Genomic DNA, 16,458 nt, shown 5'->3' with positions numbered 1-16,458 from the left:
CAGCTCATAAAGCTGGGTCCCCAAGTGTAGCTCCTTGTGGAGTCCACAGAGCCTTGGGCATCCTCCATGGGCCCTCTCTGGCTGGGTGGGGGCAGGTTGACCAGCTGTGTGAGCATTGGCAGTAGGGACCTTCCCTGACTCCCTCTGGACTCTGTCCAGGGGCCCAAGATGACATCTTCCCCAGCAGAGACCAGGCCAAGGTCATCCAGGGTGAATCCACCACTTTAATGTCCTCAGAGAACCTTGAGTGAGATGGGAGGGAGCTGCAAGGAGGGGGAGTGGGCTCCCAGGGGCGAGGAGCAGGGGACACCGAGGAAGCAGGTTCAGAGAAGGAGGGACAGACAGACAGACACTCCAGAGACACAGATGTCCTGGGTGAGGAGAGCCGGGGAGCAGGTGCTTAGCTACCAAAAGTGGTCACCCCACTTTGCTGGGGGGCAGACACACGGAGGGAGTGGGGAGAGACTGAACCCCAGGTACAGGCAAGGTTCCCAGACCCCGCTCTGAGTGGGTCTCAGTTCTGTCCATGGCTGTCCTCCTGGGGGCCTGGCTGTTGCTTCTCTGGGCCAGGCTGCCCTGGTGTCTCTGTGAGTCCTTGAGTTCCCTGAGGGCAGACACCCTGCAGGGGAAGGTGCCCACCTGAGTGAAGTAATGAAGGGGGAGGGGGTTATGGCTCCCACTGCTGGGGCAGGTCCACCGAGGCACAGAGAGGCCACCATGAGCGCTGGCCCCATCCCTGCCGCACCTACCCTGTGCCTACCCGAGGGGTCAAGAGATGCCCTGCCCTGGACCCCGGGGTCCAGATATGCCTGGGCTGCCCACCAGGCAAGGTCGTGTTGAGAGCAGGTGCCGGACCAGCACAGCCCCTGCCTCAGTTATAGAACACCTCGTCCTCCTCCCAGAGGGAGCCGCTGTCCATGGAGGGGAGGGAGCCTGGCAGGTGGGTCCCACCCTCGGGTCTTTGGGCCCCGGGCAGCCGCCGCCGATGCTGCAGCTCTGGGCTAGGGGGCTGCGGGATGCCAGTGGTGCTGGGGGGCTCCTCAGGTGAGGGACAGCTGTCAGGGGATGGGCTGGGCGAGAAGGCCTGAAGGCTGTCATCCTGCGAGGGGCTGCTGGGAAGGCTGTCCTGAAGGTAGATGCTCTCCAGATCTGGAAAAGCAACGGGGTGACGGGGGAATGGTGTCCGGGATCCGGCTCCTCGCCCTCTCTGGGGGTGTGAGAAAGGGCAAGGGGCAGAAGACCTGCCTCCAAATCCAGCTGTGTGACTGCCAAGCGTTGTGACCTTGGTCAAGTCACCAAAACTCTCTGAGCCCCGGGTTTCTCCTCGAGGGAGTAAACGGAGGAGTTAAGAGTGGGCTTGGAGCCAGCCTGTGCTCTCGGAGAACTGGGACAACCAGTGCTCCCCTGGGCCTCTGTCCCCTCCCCGTCCCTATCCATCTGTCAGGGAGGACTAAGTGCAGGCTTCCCCCAGGACCAAGGCTCCTTGAAGTCCTCAACAGTAACCTGGGCTTCTAGAAAGGTGGTTGCTTGTGCCTGGTGCTGTTTCAGATCCGGCTCTGACGCTTCTAGCTGTCATTTGGAGTAAGTTTCTGAACCTGAGTGCCTCTGTTTCCTTATTTGTAAAATGGGGACAACAGGACCCACTCCCTAGGGCTGCTGTGAGGATTCCGTGAGGTGCCTCGTGCACAGCCCTCGGTGTGGTAAGCGCTCGATTCCCGCCCCCACTGTGCTCACTCTCTCTTTCCTGCTCCTGGCACTGCCGGGCAATGGGCAAGGCAAGGATCACTGCCCCATTTTGCAGATGAATAAACTTAGGCTGAGAAAAGGAAGGGGCTCCCCCGAGGTCACACTGCATTTGGTGATGGGCAGGCATCCAGCGTCAGCTCCGCTCTGCCCATCACCCCCCCACCCGCCCCCGGACCCCCTGGGCTGTACCTTGGAGCTGGACGATGCCCTGGGGGCTGTTCTCGGGGTGCAGCTCCTCGTCGTCCAGCGAGGACCAAGCGCTCAGTGTGGCCTCTGTGATGGCAAACTGCTCGGCGACCCCTGGGGGGACAGCGAGATCCAGCTAAGGGGGACATGGGTGGGGACGGCCTCAGTGCCTGATGGAGCTGCTCCAGGACAGGCTGGAGGGTGGCCGCCTCTCTGGGCTGCCCATCCACACCCCAGTGGTCAAGAGTGCTCACTTAATACCCACCCACCCTATGCCATTATTTTTCCTGCCCAGACAATGCCCATGCAGTGACCTGGGCCCCCCAAGGACCCAGCTTCACCCCCACAGAGCCCTGGCTAGTCCCCCTCCTCGCTGACCTGCAGCAAAGCGGGCCTCACGCAGCTCATCCGGGAGGCAGCAGTAATGCTCGTCCTCAGCTGGGGACAGCTCCCAGCCTGCCCGCTGGGCACTCCAGCCCTTCCATTCGATGAGGTGGGCCACGCGGCCTCGGGCCATGGCCGTGGGCTTTGTGATGTGGTCCTTGATGCTCTGCACCACCCCTGGGGCATGGAGGGCATCTGGGTGACTGTCCTGACACAAGGCTCAGCGCGGGGCCTGGCCCCCATGCCTCAGGCCCACCCAGTGGCCTGTACCCCACATTCCCTCAGTGCGCCATGATCTCCATCAGTGCCCCACACCTCCCCAGGGGCCTGTACCCATCTAACTCCTCACGCCCTCCAAAGCCTCCTGCTCACTCCTGCCCTGAGCCCTCCGAGCTCTGTGGCCCCCTCCCTTCAATGCCTCCACCCACTGGCCTTCGCATTTCCTCCCAGCATCCTACTCCCAGTCCATGTTCCTGCCCTCTGGGTCCTTCTTCCCCAGATCGCCCACACCCCTCACTCCCTTTCTGACCAAGTTCAGACCCTTCCATCTAAGGAGATCCACCCAAGGACCACTCATGAGCCCCCAGCTTTCTCCATGATCCATTAAACACATTCTGAGAGAACATCTCTGTGGCCATGCCAGCTCTGCTGGAGGTGAGACCTGAGTGGATGGAGCAGGTAGGGAAGGCTTCCTGGAAGAGGGGACCTGGGATTGGAATTTGAAGGTGCGTTGGGTTTGAACAGACGGAGGCAAGACTGGAGGCTTTTTCAGTGATGAGAAGAGGATGAAGGCATGGAAGAGTCTGGCGTGAGTCCAGGACTAGTTGGGGTGAGACATGGGGTCTACACTAGGACTGGGCAGCAGGAGAAGCTGGGAGCTGATCAGGGACAGAACAGGGTTGGGGAGAACCAAGTGGAGGGCTCAGATGTTCCTGTGCAGTGGGGAGCCCCAGCAGGGTAATGAGCAAGAGAGTGACCAGTTAGCACAGCTGTTTAGGAAGAGCGCCCCAGTTGGAGGATTAGGGGTTACTGCAGGGACCCAGCAACAGACAAGGCAAGGGCTGGGCAGACAGAGAGGAGGGGTCGGGGGCTTTAGGAGTAGAGCTGTTGGATATGGAAGATGGAGAGGGAGCTGCCAGGAATGGTTCAGCATCACCATTAACCAAGGCTGAGAACAGATCTGGGGGTCACCCTGGTCCCTGAAGCCATAATGTGAGGAATGGCAATATTTAAGTAGGAGGAAGTATCCACAAAAGTAATTAGAGAGTGGGGAAAATGGGAAAGATGGGGGTGTGGAAGAAAGGGGAGATTCTCCCTCCCACCCACTAAGTTGGGGAGTGTTGGCAACTGGAGAGGGTGTTTTGTAGGAAGTAGGGGTTCAAGTGGCCCTTGAAGGGCAGGTGAGGTGGAGGAAGGCACTGGAGATGGAGGAAAGGCACAGGCCAATGTGGGGAGGGAGGGCCCCAGGGGCCTCAGGGGAGCTGGGTGGGATTTAGTGCTGGGGCCACCTGATGCTGTGGTGGCCACCGAAACCCGCTCTACTGGCCTGGGAGCCCACGCCCAGCTGCTTCAGGTGCTGCTGCTGTCAGCTCACACCCTTATCTGGAGAACTGCCCTGAGCTCCTGGGCACCTAGAGAGGCCGGGAGGCTACTGAGTCCTCCCCAGGGGCAGCCAGTGAGTCAGCAATGGGGGAATATAAAGTCCAGCCCCCTTGCCTTGCGGTGCCATCATTTCTGGGGTGCTATTTGTGCTCCCAAGCTCCCAGTGGGACCAGGTGGGCAGGGCTAGACTCCTGCAGAGCCTCTTCCCCAGGCCCCTCTGCCTCCCCCGCTGCCTGCTGGCTTCCCTTGAGGGCCATTCCCCAGGGAATCACCTGCACAGTCACGCCCACGTCAGGCTCTGCTTCCAGGGAACCTGAACTAAGGTGATGTGACTGGCAGAGAGGCAGGGAGACCACGCCAGACAGATATCTGAAAAACTCTGCCCCACCCCCTCAGAGCTTCTTGAGAACCCAGCAGTTTAACCCGTGGAAGCAGAACCCTGAGCCGCTGGTCCCCCCGTGACCCGCATAACCCAGCATGGACTCTGGCATTTAGAACACGGAGAATCCAACAGGGCTGCCATTCTCCCACCTGCAACTCAGCCATGCCCTTCCCACAGCCAGGGTCTAGGGTGGGACCGTGCATTCTCCATCAGCAGGAGAGCTGCATCCAGAACCTACCCACAAGGGACGAGGTGGCCAGGGCTGCCACGTTGTAGTTGCCGGGGCGGGACCTGGAGTCGGACAGGTAGCCGTTGGTGGTCTGGAAGCACCTCTGGAGGAAGGGGCAGGAGGAGTGAGCAGGGTGGGCCAGGCTGCCGGCCAACATCCCTCCAGTACCACCACCCATCCCTGTCTCCCAGCTCACCAGGTCCTCTGGCCAGTGGGCAGGGACAGGGCAGCTAAAGCCAGGGAGCTCCTATTAACTCCCACAGGACAACCCCCACCCACTGTTTCATCAGGCCCCCCTCCCCCAGGGCCAGCCAGACTGTGTGCCTGGGCTGGGCACAAAGGATGGAGGGGCCGTGGTGTCAGCTGGGGCCGGCTAGACTGGGAGACACACAAGTGTACTGACCTGCCAAGGATCCCAACAGAAATCCATCTGTTTGTCCTAAAACAAGAGGAGAGAGAGGATCAGGCAGGGCCTGGAACGCTGTGCCAGCAGATGGCCCGAGTCCTGGGGCCCTGGGTGGGGGTAGGGATCAGCCTTCTTCTGGTGCTCTGTGAGGTCAGGGTCTGCCCTCTCATAGGTCATGCTCTGGTGTCCCCCGGCATGCAGAGTAAGAAGGAGGGGGCAACAGTGGTGCTGGGAGGAGAGGCAGTGGGTGTCGCTTATAGAGCAGGCTTGGGTGTGGGCTCTGACTTTGCCATTTCCCAGCTGGTATCCCTAGACTATTCCTAACAGCTCCGAACACATCTCTTCCTCTGCAAAATGGTGACAATTTCATTCACCTCACGATTTGTGGTAACGCCTAAATAACATAATGGAGGCTGAGAAGAGCTGAGTGCAGTGCTTAGCAGGAGGTGAGTGCCGCTGGGGAGAAGGTAATTATATCATCCAGTGGGTTCATGCCACAGACCCTGGAGCAAGGGTGGAAATTATGCACCAGCATTTGGGGTCCCTTGTGACCCTCAGTGACATCTTCTAAATCCATCTGGACTGTTTTATATATATTAAAACATATATAAAATTTTAATATATATTATATAAAAATTATACTCATATAAATATTCATTATATATATTATATATTTATATACAAATTATATATAAAACATAACATATATAAAATTCGTGAGGCTGCTCAGGAATAGTGGGCTGGTAGCGGAATGTGTTGTCTGCAAGGCAGAGTTAATTTGCGCAGGAAAACCTTCAGGGTGGATGGTCTTCTAAACAAGCCTGGCCCAGTCCCCGGATGCTCAGTCCAGTCCATCCCCTCATGCTGCTGAATACCAGGCCTTAGGGCCCCTGGTCCCACAGGGAGAAGCGGGTTTGGCAGGGAAGGAAGGAGACTGGAATGGATTCCGCTCCCTTCGGGGAGCTGTAGGAGATGGGTCGGGAACCGGGGCGCAGGTAGCACAGGGATGAGGAGCAGCCAGTTACCTTGCCAATGAGATGGTCTGGAGCTACGGTGGGAGTGCGGCCCGAGGGCAGGTCTGGGTTCAAGGGGTCCGCGCCCTGGGGCATGGGGCAGTTCTTGTGGGCACTTGTGAACAGGTCTGGAAATAAGAGCAAGAGGAGGAACTCAGCAAAGCCCAGCCCTCTCTTGCTTGCAAAGCATGTTCAAGGCCCCCCCGTAAGATGAGTATAGCCTTATTTTTATCCAACAACATCGTAGAGGAAGCAGACTCAAGCCCACAGCAGGGAAGGGGTCCAGCCAGATGCCCTCCTGCCTGTGCCCCTCAGCGGGAATTACTGGCCTCATCTTTTTACTCCCTTTTCGCAGTTTCTAGCACCCACACTCCAGCATGTTTTTGGCCTCATGGAGATCTTTAATCCATTTACCCTCATATTTCCAGACTAGATCCTCCCGTCCTCTTTTGCTCCTGGCCCGGCTGACCCCCTGGCATGGCCTCTGAGCTCTCTCTCACAGACGCCCTTACTCCTCACCCTGGTTTGAGTCTGACCCTCCTGCCCTGTGCCTGGATCTGAGGAGCTGAATGTTGCTGAAGAAAGTGACCGTTGCGTGCAAGATTGTAGCCCCAGCCTCCCGTGGGACACTGCTCGGATCCTTCTCTGTTTCTCCATTTCCTGCTGCTTTTGTTTCCTGCCAGGTTGACAGCTTCACCCCATCCTTCCTTCTCAGACATGAAGCACACCCCCTCCCCTACCCCACACACTGCTGGGGGCTTCTGCCCATCCCTCACTGGGTCCAGGATCCTTGGAAAGGTGTCACCTGGATCTTTCCACCCAAATCACCAGAGCCTGCCTGCACCTTTGCCCACATCATCGCCTTTCCCTCGTGCAACAAAGGAAGAGCTGTTCCTGCTGCACCCAAGACCTTCTGGCCCATCCACCCAGGGCTGGGTCCCGCCCCTGCCCTCCCCCCAGAGGCTCTGCTCTCCCTCCTGCAGTGTCACTGTGCCCTCTCCACTCTGTCCACTTTGAAGCATTCAGCCGGGATCGCATATGCTGCGATGCGTCTTGGGCTCTGGACCTTCTCCTGCATTCTCACTCCTCTGTCCCCTTTACCACTGGGTGGGGCCGTCAGCATCCCGGCAACCCAAGCATCTCCTGTCTTCTCAGAAGCTTGTGGTGACCAGTGTTTCCCTCCAGCGACTTGGCCGTTCCTCTGCTCCCTTCTCGCCGGACGTGCAGAGAGCTGTGTCCCACCTCTACTTCTTTGTCCTCCACTTCTCCTCTACCCGTTCCAAGCAGGCTTTCATGAGGTAGCCCTTGCCAAGCTGCCAGGAACCTCCATGGGGCCAACTCCAATGGGGGCTGCTGCAGCCTCTTCTTGGAGCTAGAGCTGTGCAGCCTTCCTGCCCTCTTGAGCCTCGCTCTTATCCTGGCCTCTGGCCTCTCTGGCTGCTGTCCTGGGTCCGCTCTGTGGCTCCTCCCTGGCTCACCCCTGCCTGTTGGCTGGCACCACACTTCCGTCCTGGCCCTTCTCCATTCTCTCTCCCCAGGAGGCCTCACCTTTATGTTTCCGCTGCCCGCTGCCCACGTGCATACCTCCAGCCCTGACTCCTCACTTGAGCTCCCAACTGAGTTTCCAGCTCTCTACATGGATGCCCAAAGGGCACCTCAAGCACATTTGGGCAAAAGAGGACTCCCAATTTCAGGTCCACCTTCCCCCCATCCCCCACTGCACCAACTACAACCCTGGGAGTTTCTCAGGGTCCTGCCTTCCCCAACTCTCCCCGGGGCCACGCAGTCAACCGGCAAATCCTATTAGCCCTCTCTTAGGTCTATTCCAGGTCTCCCAGCTCCCTTCTCCCAGGGCTCCCCTGCTGCAGGCATCCTCCCTCCCTGGAAGACAATGGTCCCTGCGCTCATGCTCTGCCCGCCAGCGGAGGGACTTTATGCTCTAGGTCAGATTGTGTCACTGGGGTTCGGGACCATGTGGGTGCTGCCCCCAATTCCCCTGGATTCCTTTCTCCTGTTTTTGCCCCCGCGCCCTGCATGGCTTCTAAGAGGCACCACCTGTGGCTCTTTCTATAGGGGCTGCCCTAGGTAAATTTCTGTTGGCCCCACCCAAAGCGGCCCCAAGCCAATGACTACCAGGTGCAGGACCCCAGCTCCTCTGTCTGGGATCCGAAAATTTCCTTTCACTTACCTTCCGGAGTACCCTGCAGGACCAGGCTGAGGCCAGGCCTGAGACCACCCCACTGCCTGGCTGGCCTTCTCCATCCTCCTCTCGCTCCATTCCCTACTGGCTTCCTCTGGAGAGTTCACTTCATATCAGTTGTACCCAAATCCTCATTTCAGGGGCAGTTGGCAGGGGGAAGGTGAGCATTCAGTTGCAGGTGAGATTAAGGTTTTCTTTTCGTTTCTTTTTTTTTTTTTTTGAGACAGAATCTCGCTCTGTCACCCAGGCTGGAGTATAGTCGTGCAATCTCGACTCACTCTAACCTCCGCCTCCCAGATTCAAGCGATTCTCCTGCCTCAGCCTCCTGAGTAGCTGGGATTATGGGCACCTGCCACCACACCCAGCTCATTTTTGTATTTTTAGTAGAGACGGGGTTTCACCATGTTGGCCAGGCTGGTCTCAAACTCCTGGCCTCAGGCGATCCGCCTGCCTCGGCCTTCCGAAGTGCTAGGATTACAGGCATGAGCCGCCGCACCCAGCCTGAGATTAAAGTTTTCATCCCAACTGGATTAGACTTAGTTTGCAGAAGAGACCATAAGTTTCTGGGATGTACCCAAAGGTAAGCAGGTGGGCTAGAAAGGGAGGCTGGAGGCAGAGACTGGAGCCAAGGAAAGATCTTATTGACCACCCCACCCATGACCCAGGCAGGCCTAAGGAGGTGAGAGCACCTGGGGCAGCACGGGATCCTGTGGGCTGAGCCGTGCGCCTGCACACCATAGCACTCAGCTCATCTTGTTCTTTTTCCTGAGTCTCTGCTGTGTGACCCTGAGCTAGTCCTGCCCCTCTCTGGGCTCCAGGGCCTCCATTTCCACAAAGGCCATGTTGTCCAGGCCCTTCAAAGGCAATGTTCAAACTGGGGGTGCATCTTTCAGTGGGTCATGCAGCCATTTATTGATTAGGTCTTATTTTAATGAAATAGAATGGAATAGAATGGAAAATATCAGAGCCCACTGCAAGTCAGTTTAAGTATTACTTTATGAAGCTTCTGTTTATGCAGACACAAGTCTGTGCAGATGTGTGTGCACAACACACACACACACAGTAAAAATTTTCGATGTGTGTATTCTGGGTCATGATGCAAAATATATTATTCCTATGGGTCCAGTCAAAAAAGTTTGCAAGTTGCCAATCTTGAGGTTCTGGAAATTCTGCATGTCCTGGACAAGCCAGGGCCCGCCAAGGTGCCAACAGATGGCACTGGCCATAGGCTGACCCTAGGAACTTGAGAGGTGTTAGGGTATTTCTAGGACCCCTGGCCATCCCCTGAAGCTTTTTTACAACTCTCCAGCCACAGACCAGGGAGTGAGGTTGATGGGGAGGGGAGCCGGGCACGGAGGAGGCTGGCGGTGATGCCAAAGCCTGGCAGAGGCATGACTTGAACAAGGTCATTTGTTGAGACGGTGGTGGGCTTTGAGGATTCCTGGCTCCCACCCCCTCCCCAGCCCACCTGGCTTCCCATCTCAGTTGGGATTCGGGTGCCTCCACCAAAGCTGCCTGCTCCCCCTGAGGACTTTCGCCCCATGATGTCACAGGCTGGTTGCCATGGGGACGTCAGGTAATGAACCAGCCCAGGGTGAAATCACAGGCTGTTCTTCGCCCAGCTGGGACTGGTGGCCACGTCACCACCGGCAACTGGAAAAACACAGAGTGTCATGTGGGGTAGGGGCTGGGAGGCAGCCCGAGGGGACCGCTAGCACCTGCTCCTGTGGCTCCCTCTCCCAGAAGGACACCCTCTTTCTTTCAGTCCACACCCTACTCTCCTGACCTCAAGGTCAGAATTCCCTTCTCAGACCTGCTCCCTCCCCCACCTTCTCCGTCCACAAGAGGGACAGGCTTCTGGTTGCCATGGCAACCTGGAGAGGGCCATCTTGATCCTTCAAGGAGAGGGTGTCAACCAGATGTCTCCTCCATCCCTCTGTCTTCAACCAGAGCTTCTCCTCTGCATCTTGAGGGTGTTTCCTCCCTTCCTATGCCAGGTCCTCTTCAATCTGCTTTAGAGTCTAACCTCCCAGACAGTTCCTCCTGATGTCTAGCCTAAACCCCTCTTGTTGCAGTTTCCATACTGGTCTTCTCTGCTTGATCCTTGGGTGAGTCTGCAGCACAACCCCTCAGGCTCCTCTCGTCTGCTTCAGGGCCTTCCAACTCCTTTAAGCTGTTCTTTGGGGCTCCGTGTCCCAGCCCATTAGTCACCATGGTTGCCATCTACCCCAAGAGTGTCTTCCAGGGCTCTGCACCCCAGAGGGCAGAGAGGGACCATGTTTGACTCTGCAGCAGCCCAGGGAGGGTAAATATCCTCTCGAAACCACACAGAACCTGAGCAGCAGCCTGGGGTCAAAGTGTCCCCTGATGCTCCTCCCCGGCCAGCCTCGGGCTTCTCTGCTCAGCTTCTCAGGGCACCTGCAGCTGATGCGGCCCCTCCAGCCAACCATTGCCCAGGTGTGTACTGCCCAGCTGTGACGTGCCAGGCTCTGCCCTTGGCTCTGAAGAGAACGTAAGCAGCCAAGGCATTCCTCTTACAGTCCCTGAGCTGGGTTTAAGTCCCCACTTCTCACTTTCTGCTGCAGGGAGTGGGCGTGCGACTTAGCCCCTGTGAGCCTTGGATTCTCATCTGGGAAATAACACCAGCCCAGAAAGGGCTGCGGCAAGGATGAAGCACCTACCACAGCAAGCAGTCCATAAGCAGCAGCCGCTCCACCCCTCTCCCCTCAGTGTCTCTCTCTGGACAATGGGACACATCTTGGTCAGCCACTCCTCTGGTCCTGTCCCCAGGGCTGGAGCTGGCCCTGGAGGCTCCGCAGAGGAAAGCCCTTGAGGGTGAGTCCTTGGCCTCTCTGCCTGTTGGGTCACTGCCAGGTGAGCAGGCCACAGAGCTTGGCAGAGGCCAGGCCTCGAGTGGACTGAGTGTCCCCTCTTCCCCAGGACATTTGTTTACGGGTCACCTGAGCCGTGACAGTAGCTCATCCGTGGGTTGGCTCAGCTCAGAGCCATCCAAGGGGGTCCCTTTCCCTCCCCATGCAAGGATGGAGAGAGAAAATGGGCTCCTCCCCGGGACTTCCACACACCCCAACTCCTCCCCACTTCCTTCCCCAGGCTCCCTCCCGTCCTGTGACCCGGCCTCTGGGAACATCTTGCTCTAGCCTCACCTCCCCCAAGCAACCTGCCCAGATTGGCCTCTGCTGGATTAGGTACTCTCTCACCTGTGGCCCTAATGGCCAAAGTCTGGCCTGCAGTGATTTGCCGCCACCGTTTACTGAGCAGGTGTGACAGTACTGTGTCAGGTACTGTCCTAGGCCTGTTCACCCATGATCTCTCATTTAACCCACACAACAATCCTGCAAAGTACATGTTATGCCCATTTTACAGATAGGGAAACGGAGGCTCAGAGAGGATAAATCACTTATGCAAGGTTACCTGCTAATAAGCAGCAGAGATGAGGGTCACACTTTGGCCCTTGTGAAACTCCAAAGCTTGTGCCCCAACCACTAAACAGTGCTGATCTCCAGACAGGGTCCTCAGGGCATCCTTCCAAGAGTTCATGCATCCTGTCTCCCCCATTAGGCTACTCCACGGGCAAAGCTGTACGTCTCTAATCAGACTGTGAGCTCCCGAAAGGCAAGGTCCTACCTACCCTTTCCTCAGTGCCTGGTGTAGGACTGCTCAGGACTTGGAAACTACAGGTGGCTCTGGTCGGCCCCCTTAGAGCTTGTGCCTTCACCCAGACATGATCAGATGTCTGACTTTCCAGAAGAAAATTCTCAGTCTCTAATTTCTACTCTCACCCCCGACCCCACCGGCCCCCAATGCATTGGATACCCCCAAGGTGGGGTCAGAAGGCTGATGAGTTGGCCCGAAGGAGAGGGCTGGGGCATGAGTGGGCAGGCAGAGTGGTTATGGCACCAAGGGCATAGAGTGGGTACTGAGCCCCTGGAACTGGAGAGAAGGGGGGCAAATATTCCTCTCTGTTCCATACAGACTGCCACTGGTTACAGAGCCCCAAACAAATAGGGACCATTCAATTGTTCCAAGAGGTTGTTTTTCTAAGCACTGGCCATATACTTAGCACCTCTTTTTGTTTTTGAGACAGGGTCTTTGTTGCCCAGACTAGAGTGCAGTGGAGTAATCACAGCTCACTGCAGCTTCGACCTCCTGGGTTCAAGCCATCCTCCTGCCTCAGCCTCCCAAATAGCTGGGACTACCAGCACACACCACCACACCTAGGTAATTTTTAAAAAGTTTTTTGTAGAGATGAGGTCTCACTATGTTGCACAGGCTGGTCTTGAACTCGTGGGCTCAAGCGATCCTCCCGCCTCAGCCTCCCAGTGTTTAGATTATAAGCGTGAGCCACAGCACCTCTCTATATAGGGACATAAGAAAGCAAAGGACAGGGTTTCCACACTCAGGCTCTGGGGTCACACTGACTTGGATTCAAGTCCTGCCTCTCCATGCCCTGGCCATGTGACCTGAGGGAAGACCCTCCCGTTCTCTGAGCGCCACGTCCCTTGTCACAGGGTTGAATGAGAACTAACTAGGTCAGGAGAGCAAAGGCTCAGCCTGGCTCAGGATAAGCGCTCAACAAACGGTAGCTTAAAAATAGATAATGAACACAAAATAGCTCCTGGAAACAGCATTTGTTGCCTTAATCTGGTCCCAATCACTTTCTCAGTGTCCTCAGCACCTCGAGCGCCTGCCACCCGCTGCCTTTCCCATGAGGCAGGATGCGGCTTAAAACCTCTGTAGGTTTCCCCTTCCAGCCATGAAGGCCTGCATTAGCTGTCTGCACAGACAGGTAATGAAAATTAAAGGCCGGGTGCAGTGGCTCACACCTGTAATCCTAGCACTTTGGGAGGCCGAGGTGGGAGGATGGCTTGAAGCCAGGAGCTTGAGACCAGCCTGGGCAACATAGTGAGAGCCTGTCTCTATTATAATATATACAATATTAAAATTAAAAGTAAAAATGAGAGCAATAGCTAATATGTACGAGTGCTTACTATGTGTTGGGTACTGGTCTGAATGCCTTACATGAATTAAGCCATTTAGTCCGCCCAGCAACCCTATGACATCAATACTATTATAATTCCCATTTTAGAGATGAGAACACTGAGATACACACACAAGGTCAAGTCACCTGCTGAGGTCACAGAGCTAGTAAATGGTGGAGCCCTGCTTCGTATTCTGCACTCCTAGCCTCTCTACCAAGTAGGCAGACGCTAACTGCTGCCGATGCTGGGATGGGGTGATTTTCCCAGGTGTGGCCTGACCTAGGTTTTGGGGTTTGGCTGGGTGGCCCCAGTTGGGTGCAAGCTCTGGGCTCAGTATGGGCATCAGCCTGAGGCCTGCAATCTTTGACCTTGGCCAAGGATGGATGCACTCCCTCCACCCTTCCTTCTGCAGCACTGCCTAGCTGGCCTAGGAGGCACTCAGCGCTCAGAGGCTATGATTAGCAATCGATTGCTGGTGCAGGGGCCAGGTGGGGGCTCAGGAGCCCACAGCAGCCTGCAGCTCCAGGAGAGTAGACAGGTGCAGGCACCAGGGCCGAGGGCTGGCTGTGAGTGCAGAGACTGAGGCCCTAGGCTGTGGAGTCAGCATGCCATGGTTTAAATCTTGGCTTATACTATCCTAGCTGTGTGGCCCTGGACAAGTCACTCCACTGCCCTCTGCCTCAGTTTTCCCACTTATAAGACAGGGACTGTGTTCATATATAACCCAAACTAGCTTTATCTGCCTAAAACTTTCAGACTAGTATGCACTCGGAGAGCATCAGTGATGAGGAGAGGGCTGGGTGGGTCAGTGATGCAGCCACCCAGAGTCTCTGGGACCCTGGCTGTCCCCTGCCCACGTGGCTCCCCATACTCCTTTCACCTCAACCCAACTTTCCTGGATGCATGTTGAGACTGTCAGGGGCCCCGTCCTCTCAGAAGGGGGACAAGGCTGGACAATACAATTAGATCTGGGGGGCACTGAGGAAGCCCAGGCTGCAGAAGGAAGGGTGGAGGGAGCGCATCTTGGCTGCTGTGGCCCCAAAGAGCCCTGGCAGAGGGGGTGGCGGAGGGAGCCCCAGGTGTGGGGTCAGAGGACCTGGGCCCCAGCCTCTCAGGGTGACCTTAGCAGGCGTCTCTTCCTCCCCGGCCTCTGTCCCATGCTCAGTGGGTCCTCAGCTCAAAGGCCAGTCCCTCTGGGCTGGGACCCCAAGGTGCCTGACATGGGGTGGCCAAGTGAAGGGGAAGGGACACGGCCACTGAGGAAACGCTTAGATCCCCTCCACCTGGAGCTGGCGCCAGCCAGAGACTGCCTAGAACCTTTGGGGTTTCTGGAGCCTGGTGCTCCTAAAGAACCCTCAGCACTCCTCACTCTTCAAACTCCCTTCCCCTCCCGCTAGGCTGCAGGCCTCCCGGACCAGGTGCTGTGCTGGGTTCCTTGCTGCTGGATGCCCAGCATGCACACACGGTGCCTGGCACATGGCAGCTATCATGTTAATATCAGCCTAATGCATGGATAAGTAAAGGAACCTCACACAGCCTGACCCTGTACCTTCCCCTTCCCCAGCCCTGATTCCACCCTTGATACCTCCCAGAGACATCCTGAGCCACTTACCTGAATGCCCACAGGAACTCCTGAGCGGAAGCCCTTCGGGTCCAGAGGATGGGGGAAGGTCATTGTGCTCCTTGCTCAATACCCCCAGGACAAGGTCCCCTCTATTCTGGGTAAGCTACTAGGGGTGATGGGTGTGGTGGTGGTCAGTGGGTTTGGCCTCAGCCTGCAGAGCCTGAACCGAGGCCAAAGCCACCCCTACTCCCAGTCACACCCCCCTGATCCCACTGTGGGGTGAACAGACCAAGGTGGGAGAAGGGCTCAGCCCAATCACTTGTCTAAAATGTTGCCCAACAGCCTGTTGGAAAGCTGGTGGTGATGGGTGGGGGTGGAGGTAGGGGGCTCCAAAGACCAACCTGCCCATCCCCCAATCTCTGTGCAAGACTCTGGGTCCCCTACTCAGAGATAGAAGAGGCTGGGGCCTGCCCTGGGCCCCCCAGGCAAGGGCAGGTCCCTCCACCTTCTTGGGCACCACGAGGGGGAGAGTGGAGGGTGACAGGTCAGACACAGAGAGAAAGGTCCGGGGTAACTGGGAACATCAGCTGTGCCCTGGCCCTTCTGTCCCCTGTCCAAGGATGGGGGTGGGGAGGAGGATTAGGGATAAAGGTGGGGGCAGGGGAACCTTCTTTATAACCTGTGCCCCACCATTAACCCTTTCCTGCCAACAGGGTTCAGGGGCTCTGCAGATGGGGACAGCCAGTAAGACGTGGGAAGGGGCTGTGGGGGTGAACTGGTAAGACCTGTGTCTTGGGGAGGGGTGGGAGAGGGAGGGTCTGCTAGTTCTCCCGGTGCCCGCAGTTCCTCCGGGAAGCCAGGAAGAACCAGAGCCTCCCTCCCCTCCCAGGCACCCGGCAGGGGGTGTGTGCCTGTAGGCATGAGAGCGCGGCACGGGACCCTGCTTCGTGTCACCTGCGGGGCTGCAAACTGGGGCGGGGATGCGGTGACCTCTGCACGTGCGCTCTCTGCGCTGCCCCCGCCCCCTACCGTCCTTAGCTCTGTCCCCCTCAGGACGCCGCGCCCCCGGGGGTGCGGAGGGGCCGTGAAGGGCGGGTCGCCAGCCCCACCCCCCAGGTCTCCGAGCGGCGAGGGGACTGCGCGGGTCCCCGGCGCCCGATCCCCCCACCCCCGGCCGGGCCCCCTCACCTCGCGACACGCAGGAGCCCATCATGGGGCCGCGGGGCCGGGACGCTGCGCCCGGGGTGCGTGGGGCCGCGGGGCGTTCATGTCTCCGCGGGCCCGGGGCTGAGCGCTGCAGAGCCAGAGGACGCGCGGGGCGGGGGGCTCGGGCGCCCTCAGCTCGGCCTCAGCTCCAGCCCGGGTCGTCCCCGCTGCCGCCGCGCCCGGCTTGCCTCGCGCCGCCGCCTCCCGCGCAGCCGCCTCCCGCGCAGTGCCCGCCGCTGCCAGGGGAGGGCGACACCGCGGGGCGCGGCGGGCGGGGCCCGGGGGAGCGCAGCCGGGAGGCCTGGGCGCACCTGTGGCCGCAGCGCGCGGGAGGGCCACCTCTGTCCCTTCCGGGCTCCCGCACTTCCCAGGGTTGCCCGGGCTGAAGGTCAGGGAAGGGGACGGAGGGGGCGGGGAGACTCCTGGCATTTGGGGCACAAAGTAAACAACATGAATTTAACCACAACAACGACGACTGGGCACGAAGGCTTGGGAGCGAGGAGGGGTGCGCACAAGAACAACAGTTCCATTGGGCCTATT

The 16,458-nt window shown here is 57.9% G+C and overlaps 1 protein-coding gene across 1 annotated transcript; it reads right to left on the bottom strand.

Annotated features, from left to right (window-relative positions):
* Positions 1 to 204: 204 nt before the first annotated feature.
* LOC100452405 (protein FAM131C) lies at positions 205 to 16,130 on the bottom strand. The gene is made up of 7 exons (XM_002811427.4): positions 15,901 to 16,130; positions 5,961 to 6,076; positions 4,933 to 4,968; positions 4,539 to 4,632; positions 2,311 to 2,493; positions 1,936 to 2,046; positions 205 to 1,149 (listed from the first exon to the last, which is right to left on the bottom strand). The coding sequence occupies exons 1-7, from the start codon at positions 15,923 to 15,925 to the stop codon at positions 872 to 874; spliced, it is 843 nt and encodes a 280-aa protein (XP_002811473.3). The 5' UTR covers positions 15,926 to 16,130; the 3' UTR covers positions 205 to 871.
* Between the last annotated feature and the right edge of the window lie 328 nt (positions 16,131 to 16,458).

This window comes from Pongo abelii, chromosome 1 (assembly GCF_028885655.2).
Source record: "Pongo abelii isolate AG06213 chromosome 1, NHGRI_mPonAbe1-v2.0_pri, whole genome shotgun sequence".
NCBI classification, from domain to species: Eukaryota; Metazoa; Chordata; class Mammalia; order Primates; family Hominidae; genus Pongo; species Pongo abelii.
This window is presented reverse-complemented; position numbering and strand designations above follow the sequence as displayed.

Bases quoted from the DNA above. Each gene is read 5' to 3' on its own strand.
- LOC100452405 (XM_002811427.4), bottom strand. From the start codon at position 15,925: ATGATGGGCTCCTGCGTGTCGCGAG. The intron at 6,077-15,900 runs GTGAGGGGGCCC...TCTTATTTCCAG, and splicing joins GGGCTCCTGCGTGTCGCGAG to ACCTGTTCACAAGTGCCCAC. The intron at 2,047-2,310 runs GTCAGCGAGGAG...CTGTCCCCCCAG, and splicing joins TGAGGCCCGCTTTGCTGCAG to GGGTCGCCGAGCAGTTTGCC.